The following is a 19,917-nucleotide window of genomic DNA, read 5'->3' as shown; positions in this document are numbered from 1 at the left end:
GGGTGTGGTGGTGCAAGCCTGTAATCCCAGCACTTAGGGAGGCTGAGGAAGGATTACAAATTCGAGCCCAGACTTAGTCACTTAGTGCCACTCTGTCTCAGTGCAAAAAACAAAGGTCTGGGGATGTGGCTGAGTATGAAGGCCCTGAGATCAGTCCTTAGTACTACAAAACAAAGCAAAAACCCAGGTGCATTACGAAAGCAAGGCTTCCTGGGCATCTAGGTCCCTGAATAAACTAGATGAGAAAATAAAACTCTTGGAATCATTTCAGAGGGACAAGGATCAACGAACTCCCAGGTCCTTAACCTATTACTCATTAAAAGCATGATTCGTGTTAACCTCTGAGGTTGTCTGAGAATTAACAGCTTGCTATGGTTTGGGTCCAGCAAATCCCCTAAAGCCTTGTGTGCTCAGAAATTGGGCTTTTGGATGGCAACTGGATCACAGGGACATTCCATTCTCAGTGGATCCATTCATTGGTGGGTGATAGCTGGATGTGTCTGTCTGGAAGAGGGATCACTGGGGGGTGTGACTGGAAGGGTGCGTCTCCTCCCCTGGTTCTTCCCTACTCTCTGCTTCCTGGCTGCCATGACTTGAAAGGCTTTCCTCTGTCAGACCCTTTCAGCCTGGAGCCAGACAACTATGGACTGAATCCTCTAAAAACCATGAGCCATAAGACACCTCTCATTTAGGTTGATGCTGTGGGGTATTTTGTCCCAGTAACAGTTGGTTTTGAAAAAAGAAAATCCAGTAACTCTTCACTGTGTGCCTAATGGGTAAAACTGAAAACTGGATAAAGCTTGACACCACTGCCTTTATTTTGTGTCTTTTATCCTTAAAGCTTTGGGTCAGATCCCTGCTCAGCCATGCTGCTCACTTAAGGGACATCTGAACACGTGTATAAAAATAGATAACATAAGGTTTATTAGCCCTAAATTTATATACACTATCTCATCCTCCTTCAAGACTGAAGACACCCAGGTGAAAAAATTTACAAACATTCTACTGAAGGTTTTATCTCTTGGAATGGGTACCTAGAAGCCTCTAGCCATTTCCCAAAACTGAAGGCACGTTGGATTATAGCAGAGCCACAGAAACACTGAGACCTCGGTCCCCTAAAGCAGAAGCAATTGTCTTTTGGGAACCAGATGCCCCCTCCGGCCATTAGGGCTTCTGCAAAACTAGATTCAGATAATGATCAATCTGACCCAGGGCTACTTCAGTGCCCCATAAAACTGCTTCTCTCCCTTGATAAGGGCCAGCCTGACCTTGTCAGAGCTGTGGCTCCTTCAGCTACTCAAGCTGAAGTCCCTTCCCATTTCCTTTTACTTTCCAGTGAAAACTTTGCTTGTAAGAGTGTACTGCTGCTTCAGTTCTAATTTCTGTTCTCCCTGGAGCAAGCACCGAGGGGAGCCAGTGACACTCTTGTGTTCTGGGACCTAGTGATCACCAAACCTGAGAATGGCCTTGGGGACTCCAGACAGAGGAGTTCAGCTGTAGCAAAACAACCCAACTCAGGAAAGAAAGGCACAGACAAATGAGCCTCTGTTCACTTTATTCAAATAATTTCTTTATCTCTGTTAAACTGAATAGAATCGTGGAGAAATCAAAGAAAGTCTCATATATTAAGATTTTTAAATAGATTCTTTGAATTCAAAGTAAGGGTCAACAGGCGAGGCACAGGTTGTGGGCCTTGTCTCAGCAAACAAAGCCACCAAGGCGGTCCTGCAAATTAAGGAGATGGCAAATCCACTTCTTTAAAAAAGTTCTTGAGGGGAAAAATATGAAATACCTAGGTTTCAAAAACCGGACTTCTTTTCACACTCTTTGCTCTCTAGCTGGGAATGTCCAAAGAGAGTCTCAAGGTTCATTTTCAATGATTCAGCTTTTGCACACATATGCAAATACATTCCTCATTAGCAGTTCTGTTTTGGCAATTAATAGCAAGCAATATGCTTGGATTAGAGGCCTGATTTCCACTGGAACGTGGCTTTTCCTCTTCTTGGCAAGAAAGCCATTTGCAGAGATCTGAAAGAGGGGAGACTGCATTAGGCCTGGATTAACATCTCTGAAATAGAGCTTTCATACTTATATGTGATTGTAGAACAGATAGTCGTATCCATTCCCATAAGCATGCAAGGATTTACGGTTGCATCCCAGATGGCCAATTTTAAAAATATCCCTGGGGTTCTTACCCACCTCTCAGCCTGCATCCATCTGACCTTCAAAGATGCACTTTAGTTATTTATAAGGCGCAAATGGCAGTGGTTATGGGGCTGATGCCAATGAAGTTTTGGAGGAAAAAGAATGATTAGCATCTACCCAGGGGCAGCTCTGTGTCAGGGGTTTGCGTCTTCACTGTGTAGATGGCATCTACATTGAACTGAATCAAGGAGTAAATCTGGTTTTATAAATGAGAAGGGCCAAGTGTTCAGTCATGGATTTGCAGAAAGTGAGTGAGAGGAATACAGTTAGGGAGAAAATTGGACAACATGCATTCTCAAAGTGAGGGGTCTTTTGTGGAATTAAACAGAACTCTAGGGTCTCAGCACAACTCAAGATGGGAGCCCTGATAATGGCTGCTGTCCCCAGCCTGAAAAGTATTTAAAGAAAAGCTAATGAGTATGTTAATTATATTAAAAATAGGATGAGGATATTAAAACCAGCCCAGGCTAGCAGCCCTGCTTCGTTTTAAAATTATGGGAGGACTGGGGTGCAGCTGAGTGGCAGAGCACTTGCATAACGTGCACACAGGCCCCAGGTTCCATCCTCAGCATCAAATAAACAGATAAGCAAACAAATCTAGAAGGAAAGTACAGATGGTTCCTGACCTGTGTCCTCTGAGGGGTTCCCTCAGTTCCCCTAAGCCTGATCCGACTGAGGACTTAGGCTCACTCACTTTACCCTTAACCGCAGTGCCCAAGTCACGGCAGTGCCTCCCACTTTCCAGGCCTGAGCATTTCCACTTGGCCCAGCCCCTGCATCCTTTCCGCACCTTCGGAGGGGGGCACTATATAACCTATCTCACCTTCAAGACTGAGGACACCAAGATGAAAGCATATAAACGTTCAACTAGAGGTGTTACCCCCTTGGAATGGGTACCCAGAAGCCTGCAGACATTTCCCCTGAGACTCAGGCATCCCTGTCTCCAGGAGTAGAAAACAGAGGCTGAGAGGTATTAAAACGGGAGTTCTGTTATCTTAGGAGTTCCAAGTTCAAAATCCCTTTATTACTTCTTTTTGGTACCAGGGATTGAACTTGAGACCTTGCGCTTGCCAGGCAGGTACTTACACTGCTGAGCTAAATCCCCAGCCCTCCTTTTCTTACTTCTTTTTAAACATGGAAGGGTTAACATGCACTTAAAAAATAATTCATTAAAATCAAACTCTGGGGGAGATGACTCTTAGAGGAATTCTGCTGCCTGGTGGCTGTGTAGCTTTGAAGTTAAAGGCCCACTCCGTGCTTTGGCTTACTCCTCTGTAGAATCACAGGACTGTGTTGAGAGTTAAGTGAGGAACACAGATGAGTACCTGGCCTGATGCCGTGGTTATTATTCTTAGAATAGAACTGCCTGCAACTATTATTGGAACATTAATTGCTTTGAGCCAGACCTGATGCTCATTATAGAAGCCGGGTTGGCGGCAGCACTCTGTGCAGAAATGCTCTCAGAATCCCCACCAGTGGGCCTTCTGGCCCCCTCCTGCTGTCTGGACAAACCTTGTTGATTCAGCATCAATCGCTGCCCCCATCCCTGATCCAGAACTAGGAGACTAAGCCTCCATTCCATAAATAGCTCCCCAGCTTGTCACCATGGAAACCTCTGATGGGGCTGGGTCAGCCCACCTTGGTGGACACTTGTCCCCAGGCAGGCTCCTGAAGGACAGGCATTTGGAAAGGCGATGCCCAGGCTCAGAAGCAGCAAGAGCCCCCAGTGGGCAGGCCTACCTGGAAATCATGAGTTTCCTATGTGGGAGGAGGTGCTGTTCTGGTTCACCTGGGGAGAGAGAAGAGGCAGAGGAAGGGATCATGGCCAGGGAGTGAATGCAGGTTACAGCCCTCAGCACTGTGAGTCACGCCCCACTCATCAGATGCTGACTGCACACAGGCTAGGTGCCAGGTGCTTACATTGAGCACAGTGCACCTGCCCTGGTCTTCTGGAGCTTACTTTCTAGCTGGGAGAAGAGTCTGTGAGATATACACACATGCAAGGCAGCATCTAATCTGGGTGACATAATGGGTTTAGAATGATCAGGACAGGACTCTACAAAATGACACACATAAGGTGCAGTGTACTGAATATTTGGTCTTTGTTCTGGATCCTGGCACATGACCCCTAAAATCTTTGGGATCTGTGTGTCAAGATTATCTTTGTATGCTCAGGAGATGACTAGGGACAGCTTTAGGATGAGGGTGGTCATCAGGATCAGGGAGCTCAAAATTTCAGTTACATCCCGAGTTCCTGGGTGGGCAGAGGCCAGTGATTTCATTACTCATGTGTGGGTAAGGAATCACCACAGCGCCCCTGAAGTGACAATCTGGAGGGCTTCCTGGGTGGTGAGCACAATGAGACGCTTGGGGGTGGGCAGGTGTGGAAGCTCGATGTTCCCTGCCTCACTCTGTGCACCTCTTCCACCTAGCTGTCCCTGAGTTGTATCCATTATGATAAACAGCTGCCTGTAAGCACAGTGTTTTCCTGAATTATGAGTTCTTCTTGAAAATTATCACACTAGAGAGGAGTATGTGGGTACCCCACTGGAGTTCTCACTTGAGATGGGACACGCATGTGTAACTGGACTTTCTACCTGTAGGACTTGAGACAAATGTAACTATCATCAGTACTGAGCTGAATTGTGCAACCCCCGGTTTGGTGTCTGCATCATTATAGGTTGGTGATGGAAAACCCCCATGAGCCAAGACCTGAGGGATGCAGCCAGCACAGTGTGATTGATGGCTTAGATGCAGAATGTCCCCTGAAAGTCTCAAGTGTTCAGAGATTGGGCTTTTGGAAGGTGACTGGATCATGCTGGTGATGAATTCATAGCTGAATGTGCTGTAAGAAAGCAGGGGTCTGCTCAGAAGAGGGAGGTCACTGGGTGTGTGACCTGGAAGTCTGCATCTCCCTCCCTGGCTCCTCTGTTCTCTCTGCTTTCTGGCTGCTAAGGGCTAAGCAGCATCCTCAGCACAGGCCCTTCCACCGTGCCATTTGTGCCTTGGAGCCAGCTGACCACAATCTAAACTGTGAAAATAAACCTCTCTTCCTTTAAGTTGCGGGTCTGCGTATTGTGTCTAACAACAGGAAGTGACTAAGACAGTGAGCCATGTGAAAATCTGGGTAGAAAAGCTTCCCAGCAAAGGGGACAGCAATGACTTGGAGGGGGAGGTGGCTTTTTGCATTTGTTGCATTTCTAATATGGAAGTTACTTTGTTTTGCTTGGTTGCCGTTTTCCTGACTTTGGGGTTTCATGATTACCCCTTTGAATGACTACATGTGTCCCATGGAATGCACACGCCACCATTAATTGAAGGCCTCCCTAAGACAGTTTTTCAGTCGTTGTCATGTCCTGAATGATGTCATGCGCTCAAGGAGGACAGTGGAGGAGGAGAGGGCAGAAAGCAGGGCTGTCAGGCCGTTTCCAAGGCAGCCGTCCTGAGAAGGGTATGTGTGTGATGGCAAGGACACAGCTATCCCTTCATGTTACTCCTCATAGCGGCAAAGCAGTTCCAGTTCAGTGCAGTGTGTCATACACACCAGTGCTGCAGTGGAATATAAACTGGTCCAACTGCCTGGTTAGAGTTCAGCCTTGTTTTGAGTCACTGTCTTTTCCCTACGAACTCCACTCCAACCAAGTGTATTCTAGGAGCATTTCTCAGGGCCCCCTTAGCTCACAGCAGAGAGGCAAAACCACCATGGTGAGCACATCATTCAGGAAGATGCAATAACTGGAAATGATCCTAAGGAAGCATTTAACCAATTGTGTCAGGTGCATGATAAGAGAATATTATGTGGCCACTTAAACAGAAATAGTCAAATCTAAGATGGAAAGGTATTAAGACAGCGAGATGCATCAGTTCACAAAGGAACTGCAAGGATGCAAAATGCATATATAGTTTGAGTGTCTGCCTGATTCTTGGAAAACTGAGACTGGAAGACTGCAAGTCTGAAGCTAGCCTGGGCAATTTACAAGACCCTACCTCAAAATAAAAAGATTTAAAAGGGCTAGGGTTATGGCTCAGTGATAGAACAGCTGCCTACCATGTGCAAGGCCTTGGTTCAGTCCCCAGTACCACACACACCCACATCCACACATGCACACACAAAAGCATATACAGACAGACAAAAGAGACAACATGAAAAAACGAAAACAATTTCAGATTGTAAATTATGCCCCTCATCCCCACCTCCATTTTTTGCTCTTGTTACATCTTTTAGGTTACAGTAAATATTTTAGGGCTCACTAAAGTAGCAAAGGTGGATCTTAGGGTGGCAACACTAGATCTCGAATTCTCACAAAGGGACCATGGACCAATCCAGAAGTAACTGGAAAGCGCTCAGAAGCTGGGCCTCTGCTCCAAGCCCCCAGTTCTCAGAACTCATTAACTTGAGAATTAAATTGGGGAGGCCTAGAGAGTAGGCCACTCTTTAATTTGCCAAACAAAACAGATGCACAAACTAAAACTATTGATTTTAGCACCACTTTTCCATTTAAAAGGGGGTATTCTTGGGCCAGGGGTTTAGCTGAGTGGCATAAGCGCCTGCCTGGCAAGTGCGGGGCATGAGTTTGATCCCCAGTATTGAAAAAATAAATAAATAAAAGAGGGTATTTTTAATCAATAAATCAGAAGCCTATAGGTCTTGTAGAAAGGTATTATTACTGACTAATAGGATGCCTTTGCTTTATGCATGATCCAAATCTTTGTTTTATATTTCTTTTACCCAAAATATCTAGGCATCTAACATTTTCAATCAAAATTCCAGTCCTATACTATGGCTTATACTGGTTGTAAATTGCTAAAGCTAGGATTTCCTAGGCTTTCTGAGTATGTACATTCTGTGTAATAAAGCTGGTTGTGGTGAGAAGAGGATTATATACTAACTAGATTATTTCATATTTGTATACATTATTTTGTGGTACTGATATTATAGAAAGTTTGGAATGTCAATCACATTTCATGTGTATCTTTAAACAAATATAAGCCAATTAAAATATTTGGAGACAAGGGTATCATGTTAACTTGTACAGATAAATTTTAACTGTTGTATCATTAAGATTCTTTTATAATGCCATATGATAGCTGGAGAAACTAAGTTCAATGATTATCAAATAAAAAATAAGTAACTATTTGGGGAGTGTTTAGCATCAATGGGATAGCTTTAGTGTGAGTAAAAGGAACAGTCTGTGCTGTGTCATGAAGGCCTACCCCTGGTTGATGGTGACATGATGGTGACATGGTGATGCAGATGTTCTGAGACCTGTGGGAGGCCTGGCCATATGGATGCCCTTGGGAATACAGATGGCTACTCACATCTACATCCATATCCACGTACATCGTATTACCCTCAAGTCTCTCTTTTCTAGAGACATGGATGAAATTGTTGTACTTGTTTGTACTTGAGAACAGCTGTCTTAAATAAGACAGCTGAATTGGAGGCTAGAGACTGAAAGCTTCAGAGTGTCCCCACAAAGTCCTTCCAACTGTATCCAAGCTAAGAGACAAGGTGAAGGATGGTTAGGGCAGCAGGCTGCTGAGACTGGGCCCTAGCTAGAAAACTGCTTTAGAGACCCTCTGGCTCAACCCCCTGCCCCACCCAAGTTTATGACAAAGAAATGATCAGAACAGAGAAATGAACTGTTCAAGGGCTAGTGACACAGCCAGGAAGATCAGAATTCAGAATTCCCCTCAGAATTTCTAACCTGAAAATATCCTTTCAGATTGGCTGGTGTCTTATAGTCCCCTTTCAAGACCTGGGAAACAGAAAAGAAATCTCACTCTGGTGGAAATGACTGAAAAACAAATTTTAGTCCATCCTGACACACCCATCCATCTACTCGTATTTCCTCATTCCTCTTTCCCTTCATCCCTCCATCAGTTCATTCATTCATCTTTCCATCTGTCCATCCATCCATCCATCCATCCATTCGTCCTTCAATCCTTCTCTATTCATCCATCCATCTATTCATTCACTTAACCATCAACTCATCAATGCAGCCTTCTCCCCATCCATCCACCCATGCATTTATCCACCCAACATTTAATGAGCTTCTTTTATTCCAAGTATTCAGAGTATCAACAGTAGTCAGACAAAGGAAATTCTTATTCGTGAGCTCCCATTTCAGAGACTGTGCCAGATGACATACAAGTGAATAGTAAACAAATAAACAGGACATATGAAGTCATGGAAGTGCCATAAATTACATAAAGAGCTGTGATTAGGAGTGACCAGGGGTTTCTTTTCAATGGGTGGTCAGGAAGGGCCTCTTGGAACAGGTAAGCTTAGAGCTAGGACTTGAATGATAAAGGAAACCAACAAGGCTAAGTTCAGAAGGAAAAGCATCCCAGGTAGAGGAAATAGTGTGGGAAAGACCTCTGAAGTTGGAATCAGAACATTCTGGGCTTTCCCACTATGTCTTGGCACGGAAAGCGCCACATTGTCTGGTGCTGTCCAGTAGAAATATAATGTGAATCAACTATGTAACCTTAAATTTTCTAGTAGCTACATTAAAAAAATATAACAAACCGGGTGAAATTAATGCTGACAATATCTTTTTAAAAATCTATTATATGGAAAAGATGATCATTTCACCCTGTACCCTATATAAAAGTGACTAATGAGGAAACATTACATCCTTTTTTTTTTTGTGCCCTAAGAATTCAAAAGCCAGTGTGTATTTTACACTTACAGCACCTCTCACACAGGACTAGTCTTACATGATAGGATGGACAGCTGAAGGTGGCTGGTGGCTACGGTGATGGCTAGCATGGTACAGACAGCTCAGCAACTTGTCGGCTATCTTCACTGTGTTTGCTGCAGCCCAGGATCCATTACGAGATCACAGTGTCTGCTGTCTGTATGCAAACATGCGTTACTCATAAGGTTACTTTGAGTAACAGCAAAACAACTGGAAATATGAGATATGATCACAAAATACAGTGAATGTTTAAATTTAAAAAAATATTACAGTAAGAGACATATTATTAATCCCTCTCAAAATATTCCTCCACACTTCCAACACAATTATCCTACCTTACCCTATCCTATTCTTACATTTTCTGAAGCCGTTCTCAAGTCCCGTTTGTGTGTATCGTCAGCTGTACCAGTGATGATTCAAAACCTGGACTTCCCATGGTCATTTTGACTAGGGGAAGAGCCAGAAGTCCAGACCCGGCGAACAAGGCGGAGAAGCACACACTGCACGACCGACTTCCCAGTGGATGGCAGCACTCACCGTGCTTTAAGCTCATCTCAGAAAGACACTCAGGAAACGGGACTTCCAGAACTGCATCAGAAAGTGCGAGAGCAAAGGGCTAAGTGTGCTCAAAGGGAGTGGGAGTACTCTGAGGGAGAGGAATGACAATGTGTCCTTTACTGCAAGAAACTGTACTTTACATATGCGCCATATTTTTTGACCTGTCACTGTATCAAGCAGAGGGCCTGGCACCTGCCCTGGCTTATGGAATCCATGGGGAAGAAACTTCTTCGGGAAAAAACTAGGAACATCTTCTATTTTACACAAACAAAAACCTCCAAAGAGTTGATCTCAACCAACAGTGCTCATTAGAATTATTTATGATGCATGAAATACACAAAGTCTGGCCTTACTCTAGGAGCTTCTGACCTCACTCTAGGGCATGGCCAGGGACCCCTCACCTTTTAAAGGGAGCCTTGAGGAGCTGCTGCTGGCCTCAGCCTCCCCACCCCTGGCCACCAATGCTGTAAAACACAGGGGAACTGGACTTCAAGATGGTCACCAGACTCTTCATCTAGTCTGTTATCATTATTTGGGCAAATGATACCGCGTTTATTTCTGTTTTTTCTTTTCTCATGCTAGAAAAGAAAATTTTAAAGGGACTTGTTATTGCCAAATGGAGACTCTCTCCTTGAGCCAAGAGACGAATTTAAAGGAGAATTGAGGGAGGGATGACTTTCTCCTTTTGTGATTCAACACAGTAATGGTTTACTTTCTAACATCACATGTTCAGCACATGTTCAGAAATGCTGCGCTGAGCCCAAAATCAAGACTCTGGGCCTTGGTGACTCATAAACCAGCGAAGAGGGTTCTTCCTCAGTCCAGCTTCCAGGCTCAAGAGCAGGCACAAGTTGCTTAGTGACTGACAGGGACACCTCCTTGGAAATGTAATCCCAGGTAGCCATGCACTCGAGATGGAAGAGCCCACTGCATACCTAGGCTCTACGTGGGTGCAACACCAGCCCTGCCACATACACATGCAAAATGGGCAGTGATGACTTCAGCACTGACAGTGCCATTTCATGGGGACACCATCCCAGGTGTGTCTGGTCACTGACTACAATATCGTCAAGCTGAAAGTGACTGTATTTTAACTAACTTAGGGTCTCTGAGGGAGTTTTAACATGGCAACCAAAAGTAAACCATGAGCTGGGACCGGAACAGGTAAAGAAGGCCGTGACTTTGTCAGTTGTTCCTTTACCTAGTGTAGTGACCTCTTTTAACACTTCCAAACATCTATCTAGTTCTTTTCCCTTATAGCCTAGCACTTGAGTAACTGAGGCAGGAGGCTGCAGCATGGGCTATAGTGAGAACCTATCTCAAAAAGCAAACAAAAGAAGTGAGAAAGATACTTTCCTTGGCTACCCTAACTAAGGAAAATTTAAAATGTAATTTAAGCAAGATTTGTGCAGAATAGCTGGGACTATAGGCATATCCTACAATCCCAGCTACTCTGGAGGTGAGACAGGAGGACTACTTGAGCTCAAGAGTTCAAGACCTGGCCTAGGTGGTCCAATGAGACGCCCATCTCAAAAACAAGTTTTGAAAAAATAATCTAGATAGCTCTCAACTCATGTCTGTTTGTGAAGTCAGCATTAAACTTTAAGAACCAAAAAGGGACCTACAGTTTATATACTTATGCCTACCAACAGACTTGAAAGGAATCAACAAAGGATCAGAAAAACAGGAGAGCACAGATAAATAAAGAAAAGTAAGATGGAATTAGTGCACAAAGGAGTCTGCCATGACATGTTACACAGTGTGAAATACAGTTGCTTTGAGCTTCCTAGCAACCCAAGCCAAAATGGGAACACCAGCAGGCATACCATCCACCACGTCCACCCAACACTTAGCATTATGGAGACTAACGGTTTCCTCAGGGACCCAGAACTCACAGTCCTGCCAAAGCCCGAGAACGCGGCTCCATGCGTGCACTCACCCGGCGTGTGTTGTTGATGACGAAGGGGTCGGGGTTGCCATAGTTGGGTGGGTTTGCATACGGGTCATAGCCTAACCGAGCCAGCATGGGGGCTATCTGGGCCATGTCCCTCATCACATCCCCAGGAATGTGGCCAGTCCACTTGGACAGCGCTTCCAGGTTCACAGGCTTGATGACCTGGTCCGTGGACCGCTCGATCCTGGGGAGACAGAACAGTCTGGTGAGGGCAGGGGCAGCAAGAAAGGCTGGGAGCACCCGTCCCTGACCAGATCTGTGGCACAAACTGGGAACATGGCGAGACACTCTGCCTCACCTACTTCCTCTGTGCAATGGGGAAAGAGCACGTGTAGGGAACAGTGCTACCAGGTGGTGCAGAAATCCTGCTTCCTTGACTGCTCTGATGCTTTTAAAACAACTTTCTATGTTCGTGACTAACATAAATATTTGCCCTTGAAAAAATGATAAAATACAAGCCAGGTAGGTGACACATGCCTGTAATGCCAGCACCATGGGAGGCTGAGGCAGGAGGATCACAAGTTCAAGCCCAGCCTGAGCAACTTAGCAAGACCTTGTTTCAATTAAAATAATAAAATAATAAAAATAAAAAGGAGCTAGGGATGTAGCTCTGTGCAAAGACCCTCGGTTCAATCTTCAGTACAAAAAAAAATTCATATAGTAACTAAAGTCCCTAGAATCACCAGCTTCCTGCAGGTTTCTGGTTTTCACGGTTGTCACACACCCTTTCCATGCTTCCAACAAGAGAGTGGTTCAGGCCCTACTAAGCAGCCAGACTCCTGGGCTCAAGGCCAGCCATGGTAGCACTGGCGTGTGTGGCCCTGGCAGAGTTACCTTACTTCTCTGAGCTTTGGTTTCCTCATACGTAAATGGGAATAATAGCAGTGTTCACTGCATTGCTGTTCTGGAAAATAAATATCTTAATACAAAGGAAGTGCTGGGCAGAGTACATGAATCTCAGGAAGGGACTCCTCTGTGACTCTGACTCACGTGCAGGGCAAAAATAAATCTGTGGTTTTGTTTACAGCTCTTACTTTGGTTTTTTATCTTGTGGTACCGAATGTTAAACTCGGGACCTTCCTACTGAGCAAGATCCCAGTTCCTTCTTGTTTATTTATTTATTTTTAAACATTTTTAGACAGGGTCACTAAGTCATTAAGCTGCCTGAGCTGGGCCTGAACTTGGGTCTTGCCTCGCTCTCCCACAGTGCTGGGATTACAGACATCTGTCACCACGCCTGGCTATGCTTGCTGCTTTTAAAATAGAAGTTAAATGCCGTATTCTTGGGCTATGACTGTTTCCCTCCATGCTCCACCCTTTTTCAGTGGTGTCGGCTCCACCGTGTGACTGCCGTAGCTAACTCTTACTCCCGGGCACGGGTGTTAGGGTGGCTTCGTGCTCACACTGTTGATACAGCACAGCCACCGTCCCCTGTGCCTCGTGACTCTCCCCGGCACCAGGCCTGCCGAGCCGTCAGAACCAGGAGGGTCTTACCAGTTATCACCAGGGGCCTCCCGGTGGGCAGGGCGCGGAATCAGGCCGTATTTCTGGGAACTCACCCAGGTGATCACTTGGGGCAGAACGGAAGGCGAAAAATGTAGCAAAAGACAGGCCGGGCAGTGAAAGGGAGCGAAGGTAAAGGGTGTGGGAGGGTGGGAAGACCATGCATTTGGTGTCCGTGGACCCGGATATAAGTATTAAATCTGTTCCATGTGTCTGTGCATTTCACAGACGGGCACAGCTTTTGCCACCTTCACCTCTGCAGGACTTTACCATATAGGACCAAGATGCATCCCAGCACACTAACAGGAATAATGTTTCATACATACCAATAAAACTAGAAATAACCAAAGTGTCCAGTGACAGGGAGGCATTCAGTAGAATGCAGTAATCTGTGGAATGCAATATTATACAGCCATTCCAAATGATGTCACAGCAGAGTTCCAGGTGTCCCGGGGAAGTGGTTCCATTTACAAGGTGAAAAATAGCCACGGTAAATGTATTCATTAGGACTGTACCTTACCACTCTGGCCAGAAAAGGACCAGGAGGTGCTATAAAAAACGTGAGTGGTGGGATCAGAGGTTGCTCCCCAGTTTTCCGAAAAAAAGGTGTATTCCTTTAGTAACCTGGCTTTCTGTTGTGATCGTGTGGGCCACCCCATGCCAAGGCCAAGGGCTGTGAGTTCCAGCTCTGCTCAAGGTCCGGAGCTGTCAGATAGAGCAACAATGAGGAAAGGGCTGTCTCCGGTCTCAGGGAGGTTGCCCTTCTGCTTGCGTTCTGGGACACCTAAGTCTGATCAGGATGGGAATATGGACACCACACACTCTTGTTCCTGTCATTCCAGGGCTCTCGAAGGAGAAGAGGAAGAGCGCAGGACAGAGGGCAGGAGGTAGGGTGCGGGGCACCTATGGACTATTCTACACCACGCATTACCTCCTTGTGTGAACACCCAATCACTGGACACTTGGGTTGGGCCTGGGAGCTTAGGAGCAGACACTCTGGAGTCCAGTGGACCTGTGTGCAAATCCCAGCACCACAGACTGCTAGCTGTGTGAATCTGGGCCTTCAACTTTTCTTTGAGATTCAGTGTTTTCATCTCTAAAAGATCAGAGCCAGGCATGTGGGGACCAGTTTCCCAGCTATTTGGGAGACTGAGGCAGGGGTGCAAGCTGGAGCCCAGGCTGGGCAACTTAGTGAGACTCTGTCTCAAAATAAAATAAAAAGGGGTGCGTATGTAGCTTAGCACTCCCTGAGTCCAATCCCTAATACCAAATAAATAACTAAATACCTGATACCTAATAACTAAATACCTAATACCACAAACAAAATAAAAACTAAAATAGCATGGGGAGCAAAACTAAAATAACCCAATCTGGAGATTAAAGGCATTGGTGTCTGTTGGGGCACAATCCAGGACTTGCTATGTAGGAAGCCCTTAATAAATGGTCACAATGGTGATGTTGATATGTAGTCCAATAAATGCAGTACCAACACGTAAGTTAGACCAGTGACAGCATTCACAGCACTGATGACAGGAGTAACAGCACTGTGTTACATCCAACCTGTTGGATGCTCAGAGGGTGTCTACGAGGCAGACGGGTAGATTTCCAATGAGCAATGAAAGTAGACAGCTTAGGTCACCTGCCTGAAGTCACACTGCTGAGAGCTGGCAGAGCAGGGCTCTGAATGCACCGAACTTGGAATCTGCTCTCACCTTAACCTTCTCCCTCTGGGGCCTTCCCCCAAAGCAAGGTCACACCTCACTGATTCTCAGAGAAAAAAGGGGCTGCTCCCATGTTTCTGGATATTGGCACTGAGACTCTTGAGAGGAAGAGCAGCTTACACCCTGCCATGGGGCTAGGGAAAGGGAGCCTGGTATCAAAGGGAGGGAGACTGGTACCCTGAGAGGTTTTGGGGGAACAGAGACCTGCCCAAGGCTGCCACACAGCTCCCACAGGCACAGTCAGGCGTCCCACTCACTTGGACAGGGAGACGCCACCAGGCTTGCCAATGAGGTCTTCGTGGTGCAGGACGGCATCGCTCCAGGCAATGCCCAGGAAGTCCAGGATGACTTGCAGGGAGCGCCGGGGATGCAGCACCAGCTGCTCATAATACACAGGTAGGCACTTGTCCTTGCCCACCTCCATGCACTGTGCGTACATCACCTCGATGGCCCTGTTCCACTTGGTGAGGCAGTCACGATAGCTGCTGAGGTCAAAGCCAGCAATGGTGACCTTGCGTGTGATCATAGAGTGCACAGAGGCCCGGCCGTCCCGCACCATCAGCAGGAACTTGGAGTTGGGGAACAGGCGTGACAGGTAGACGGAAGACTTAAGTGTGAAGGGGTCCTTATTGCACAGTACACGTGCTGGCTCACCGTGCTTGGCGATCACCTCCAGGATGAAAGCCTGCATGGCAGAGTCCATTACCTCGTCCGTTACACCTGCCTCATCCAACCGCAGCTTCTCTTTGCCAGACTTGGACCACGCCTGGCGCATGGCCAGCACGCGGGGGATGATTCGGGTCTCCTCGCCACAGCGCACTTCCGGATGTGCGTCCAGCATGGCACGCATCAGCGTGGTGCCACTGCGAGGCACGCCACCTACAAAAATGAGCGGCATGGCTTTGCTGTAGCGGTATTCTACATGGTTTGTGCCCAGCATCACCAGCTCCTCCTTCTCTGGCCTCATGGCCCGCTGGGGGCTCCGCGGGCCTGCCAACACTGCGCGACACTCCAGCACCTCCTGCCCGAGCTGCACAGCTAGCACCACGGCCAGCGCACAGCCCGCTGCCAGCAGCACCCTGCGCACTGAGAGGCGCATGCCGGGCCGGGACAGGTCCGGCCTGGAAGGCCACTTCAGCGACAGCTTAGCCTGCGGCTTGCTGGGCTTGCATCTGTGGAGAGAGGAGGACACGCGCAGTCAGGGAGGCATGTGGCCAGCAAACCTTTTGCAGTATGAGCTGGTAGGGACAGTGAGCTGCTAAGTCAAGGGCACAGCACATTTTGTGGACAGTGCCATGTGCACTGTGCTGGGCACTCTGCCTACCTAACTCACAGGAACAGCAATCACTCAAAGGCTCTTGGGGTTCCAGGTGGACAGCCGAGGTTCAAACATGCTTGCATCTTTCCTTGGAAGGGAGCCCCTCGTGTTTCCTTCATTTCTCCACGCTGGAACTGTCTCATCAATAGACAGAGGTGTTGTTCTGACAGTAAATTACCGTAACATTTACTATCAAAAGTTACGATCAATATGTGAATGTGAACTTGTAGCAGTGCATCCACTCTGCCAGGTCCCAGATCTCAGCATGGTGCCTGGCACCTACTCGCTGCTCAGGGAACACTTATGAAATGAAATGAACTCTCGGTGAATGAGCAGGTCCTGGCACACAGTCAGTGCTAGGAAAGAAATCACCCTTGCAGAGTGACGGGGAAATGCAGACACGGAGAACTTAGAGTGGCCCAGTTGGGGAGGAGCCAAGCCAGAGCCCAAGCATCAAGCCCAGGCCAGCCAGCCCTGACACCTGTCCTGAAGGACCACATCCTGCCTGGGCAGGAGACACTGTCTACTAGAGTAAGTGTTCATTCATTTCATCTTCATTTGGCAAATGTTTATTAAACATGTAGAGGTGCCAGACACCTGGCCCGGGGCTGGAATCAGAACAGTGACAAGACAGCAAGGACTCTGAACTCAAGGAATTCAGTTTGAACAAGGGATAGACCGACTGTGGCCTCTCCTTTTAAAGGAAGCAACTAGATAGTGTTGGGGGACCAACGAGGCTAGGAAGAAGAAGGTCAGAGAGGGTCTCTGGGAGCAGTGGCCTTGGAGCTAGACCTGGGTGAGGAAATAGCCATATGAAGATATGCGGGAAGGGTGTTCTGGACACAGGGAACAGCGTTTAAAGGCCCTAAGATAGGAGGGAGAGGTGGGGCAGCAGAATGCTGGGGGACTGTGGCCACCAGGTCTTTGGGACAGATTTAGAGCTGGACTGATTCTATGGCAGCCCTGAGAGGGCCTGCAGGGTATGGAGGGAGTCCAGGCTAGGCGGAGACCACTAGGAATCCAGGGCTGGGCAGTGATGGGAAATGAGGAAAAGGGATCCCCAGGATGTGGACGGGGACCCCAAGTCTACGCTCCTCACCCCTTCCAAAGGCTGCTCACTAAGACCTGACTGCCATGGTGATTCAAACAGGGGCTTACTTAGAAAAGCAGGAGAAGGGCTGGGGATTTAGCTCAGTGGCTTAAGTGCTTACCTGGCAAGTGTGATGTTGAGAGTTCAGTCCCCAGTACCAACAACAGAAAGAAAGGAAGAAAGAAAGAAAGAAAGAAAGAAAGAAAGAAGGAAGGAAGGAAGGATCTTTCAGAATCAACGATCAGATAGGCCTGGGTTCCAGTTTCCCAGGTACAGGCAACAGGCTTAACTTTCTCTCATCTGTAACAGGAGTGTCACCTTCAAAGGTCTGTCGTGAACACTTAACAATCTTCTCCACAGATATCACTGAACAGAACAGGCAACATGGGGATCTGAACTTTGTCCTGCTTCCTATCTATCTGTCTTCTATTTTGCTCTTTGTGTTTGTGTGTGTGTGTGTGTGTGTGTATAAAATGAGTTTCTTGTATAAGAGAAACCATGAAATATTCAATCTTGTGTGTCTGACATTTAACATTATGCTCTCAAGCTGCAACCATTTACCTACAAATGGCTCAAGAATATTTTAATATATATGCTAATTTGTTTCATTTATACCACTATTTTTTCTTAGTCCACTGAAAAGGAAGTTTTGCTGAGTATGGTGGTACATCCCTGTAATTCCAGCACTTGAAAGGCTGAGGTAGGAGGATCACTGAGTTTGAGGTCAGTTTAGGCTACACAGTGAGTTCAAGGCCAGCGTGAACTATATAGCAAGAACCTGGCTCAAAATCAAAAGGTTTTGAGGGCCAGGGATTTAGCTCAGCAGCATAAGCATCTGCTTGGCAAGCACGAGGTCATGAGTTTGATCCCCGCTACCAAAAAAAAAAAAAAAAAGCTTAAAACAAAAAGGTTTTGTTTCTTTTTTTGTGAGAGAATCTTTCTTGTACTCTGAGTAACTATTTTAAATATAATAATACATAATGTATTGACTATTGTTATGTCTTATTATTGTTATGAAATCTTTATTTTTTGATAAAAAAAAATTAGGAAAAGAAAGAAAATACCGAGGAAGGTGAGGAAGTCTTGCCCAGCATGTAGGCAAGATGGGAAAGAATATTAGTGATTTCTACCTTGATCACTGCGCGTTCATTTATTCCAACACCAAATGAGAGCCAGAGTCGGGCTGTGTGCTTAGGGCCGAGCCACATGGTCCTGAGTCTGCTCACATTGTGGATCTACTCAGAAGGGTAACAGGTCCCTGAGCCCTTCTGCAGGAGGCCCTCAGGCCAAGCTCCAGACTGCAGGGAGGAAGTCTGCAGGTGGGGAAGAGCAGCCCCTGCCAAGGCCAGGAAGGCAGAACCTATCACGATCCGGAGCTGCAAGTGGCTTAGTGAACACAAGGGCTGGTGGAGGCCCGGGGAGGTGGTGCTCCTTGCTGGGACAGGAGGTTCAACTGCAATCACCCCAGGAGCTGGTCTGCAGCTGGTCAACATACCCACAGGGCAGAGGCCGCCTAGGCCGCCTTGGGCTACAGCAAGTGAAAAATGAACATCAAAATTGAGGGGCACTGACCAAGGCTGGAGTCAAAATGCTGAGGGCTGTCTGTGGGCTTGGGGAGTCATGGCCCCACCTGAACCACAGTGCCGGCAGCTGCAAAATACGGGAGGACTCATATTGGGGAGGAGCAGTGGGCAAAGCAACAGTGAACATCAGACGTGAGGCAGAAAGAAGCCCTTCCCTGTCAACAGCGCAGACCTGAGACACAGACCCGATCAGTGCCGCTGACAGCACTGGGGGAGTCACCGACACCCTCAATCCCAGGCCTCAGAGAGAAAGGTAACTCCAGGCTATTTTCAGAGGAAGATGGGATGATGGGACACGAAGCCACTCAGAATCCCTCCTAGGACTCTCAGCTGCTTCAAGTGCTCAGGGAAATTCTCTCTTCAGACTGAGAGGGAAGTTCTGCCAGTCACTGGGATCACTGTCAACACCACCAAGGAGCTGTCAGTCACACCTTGACCACTGCCAACAGTCACCCTTTGGGAGAGGAGGCGGAGAAGTGGAATTACTCAGAAACTGAAAATGCCTTCCCAAAGGGCGGGTATAGTGTGAATGCCTCTGTGTGTGAGTGTGTGAGAGAGAGAGTGTGTGTGTGTGTGTGTGGTTTCACTAGCCTCTGGGTTAGTGATTTAGACACTAACTGCCAAAGGAAAAATGTCCATAAGAGGGACATAGACAGAAAAAGGAAAGTGTTACCCACTCTCCTATCTGGTTTAACACTGATTATTTATTTGGCTTCTGAACCTGAAGCTCAGCTACGGCCCTGAGTTTTGGGACCTCACATTGACAGAACTCACTCTCTAAGGCACTTTCCATGCCCCATGTGAACTCAGAGAGGAAGCAGCTTGTCTGGGTTTGCACAGCCAGCACTGTGGGCCTGTGTGAGCCACAGTCACACTGTCCAGAAGAAAACAGCTCCACATGAGCCAGTGCAGAAAGACCTGGAGACGGCTTGAAAGGCCATGGGGTTCCTGGCAGGAGGATGGCAGGGCGGCACTGGACTTGTGGTCCTGCGGGCCCAGGTTCAAATCCCACCTCTGCCACTTGTCCGCTGGTGACCTGGACAAGGGATGTCATATCTCTAAGCCTCCACTGTCTCCACCATTAAGAGGGACAACATGACCCTTTTCTCAAGGCAGCTGACGGGAGGGTCACAGGCTCTGGTGGGAGGCACTAAGTGGGCAGGCGTGGGCACAGGATACTTGGGTCCTGATCATGCCGCAATTTGCTCTGGGATGCCAGACAAGTCCTCCATGGCTGTGGGACAGAGCGTGCTCTCTCTGTCTTCTGAAGACACAAGGAGT

At 47.2% G+C, this 19,917-nt stretch overlaps 1 protein-coding gene across 9 annotated transcripts in view; it reads right to left on the bottom strand.

Annotated features, from left to right (window-relative positions):
• Positions 1-1,538: 1,538 nt before the first annotated feature.
• The window catches only part of Tpst2 (tyrosylprotein sulfotransferase 2), a 50,498-nt gene continuing 32,119 nt past the window's right edge, over positions 1,539-19,917 (bottom strand). For 5 of the 9 annotated variants that reach the window (XM_063226009.1, XM_063226010.1, XM_063226006.1 and 2 more), the window contains exons 3-5: positions 14,903-15,817; positions 11,407-11,605; positions 1,539-2,028 (exon numbers count right to left, since the gene is read on the bottom strand). In XM_063226009.1, the coding sequence (XP_063082079.1) occupies positions 1,882-2,028; positions 11,407-11,605; positions 14,903-15,744 (1,188 nt within the window). In that variant the 5' untranslated portion in view covers positions 15,745-15,817 and the 3' untranslated portion in view covers positions 1,539-1,881. Of the gene's footprint in view, positions 2,029-3,945; positions 3,995-7,913; positions 7,965-11,406; positions 11,606-14,902; positions 15,818-15,969; positions 16,098-19,917 lie in introns of all 9 variants that reach the window. The other 4 variants (XM_063226011.1, XM_063226012.1, XM_013142008.3 and 1 more) reach the window with 3 other exon arrangements.

The sequence above is a fragment of the Cavia porcellus genome, unplaced genomic scaffold (assembly GCF_034190915.1).
Source record: "Cavia porcellus strain 051 isolate PalLab524CR breed Dunkin Hartley unplaced genomic scaffold, mCavPor4.1 scaffold_16, whole genome shotgun sequence".
In the NCBI taxonomy this organism is placed as follows: domain Eukaryota; kingdom Metazoa; phylum Chordata; class Mammalia; order Rodentia; family Caviidae; genus Cavia; species Cavia porcellus.
This window is presented reverse-complemented; position numbering and strand designations above follow the sequence as displayed.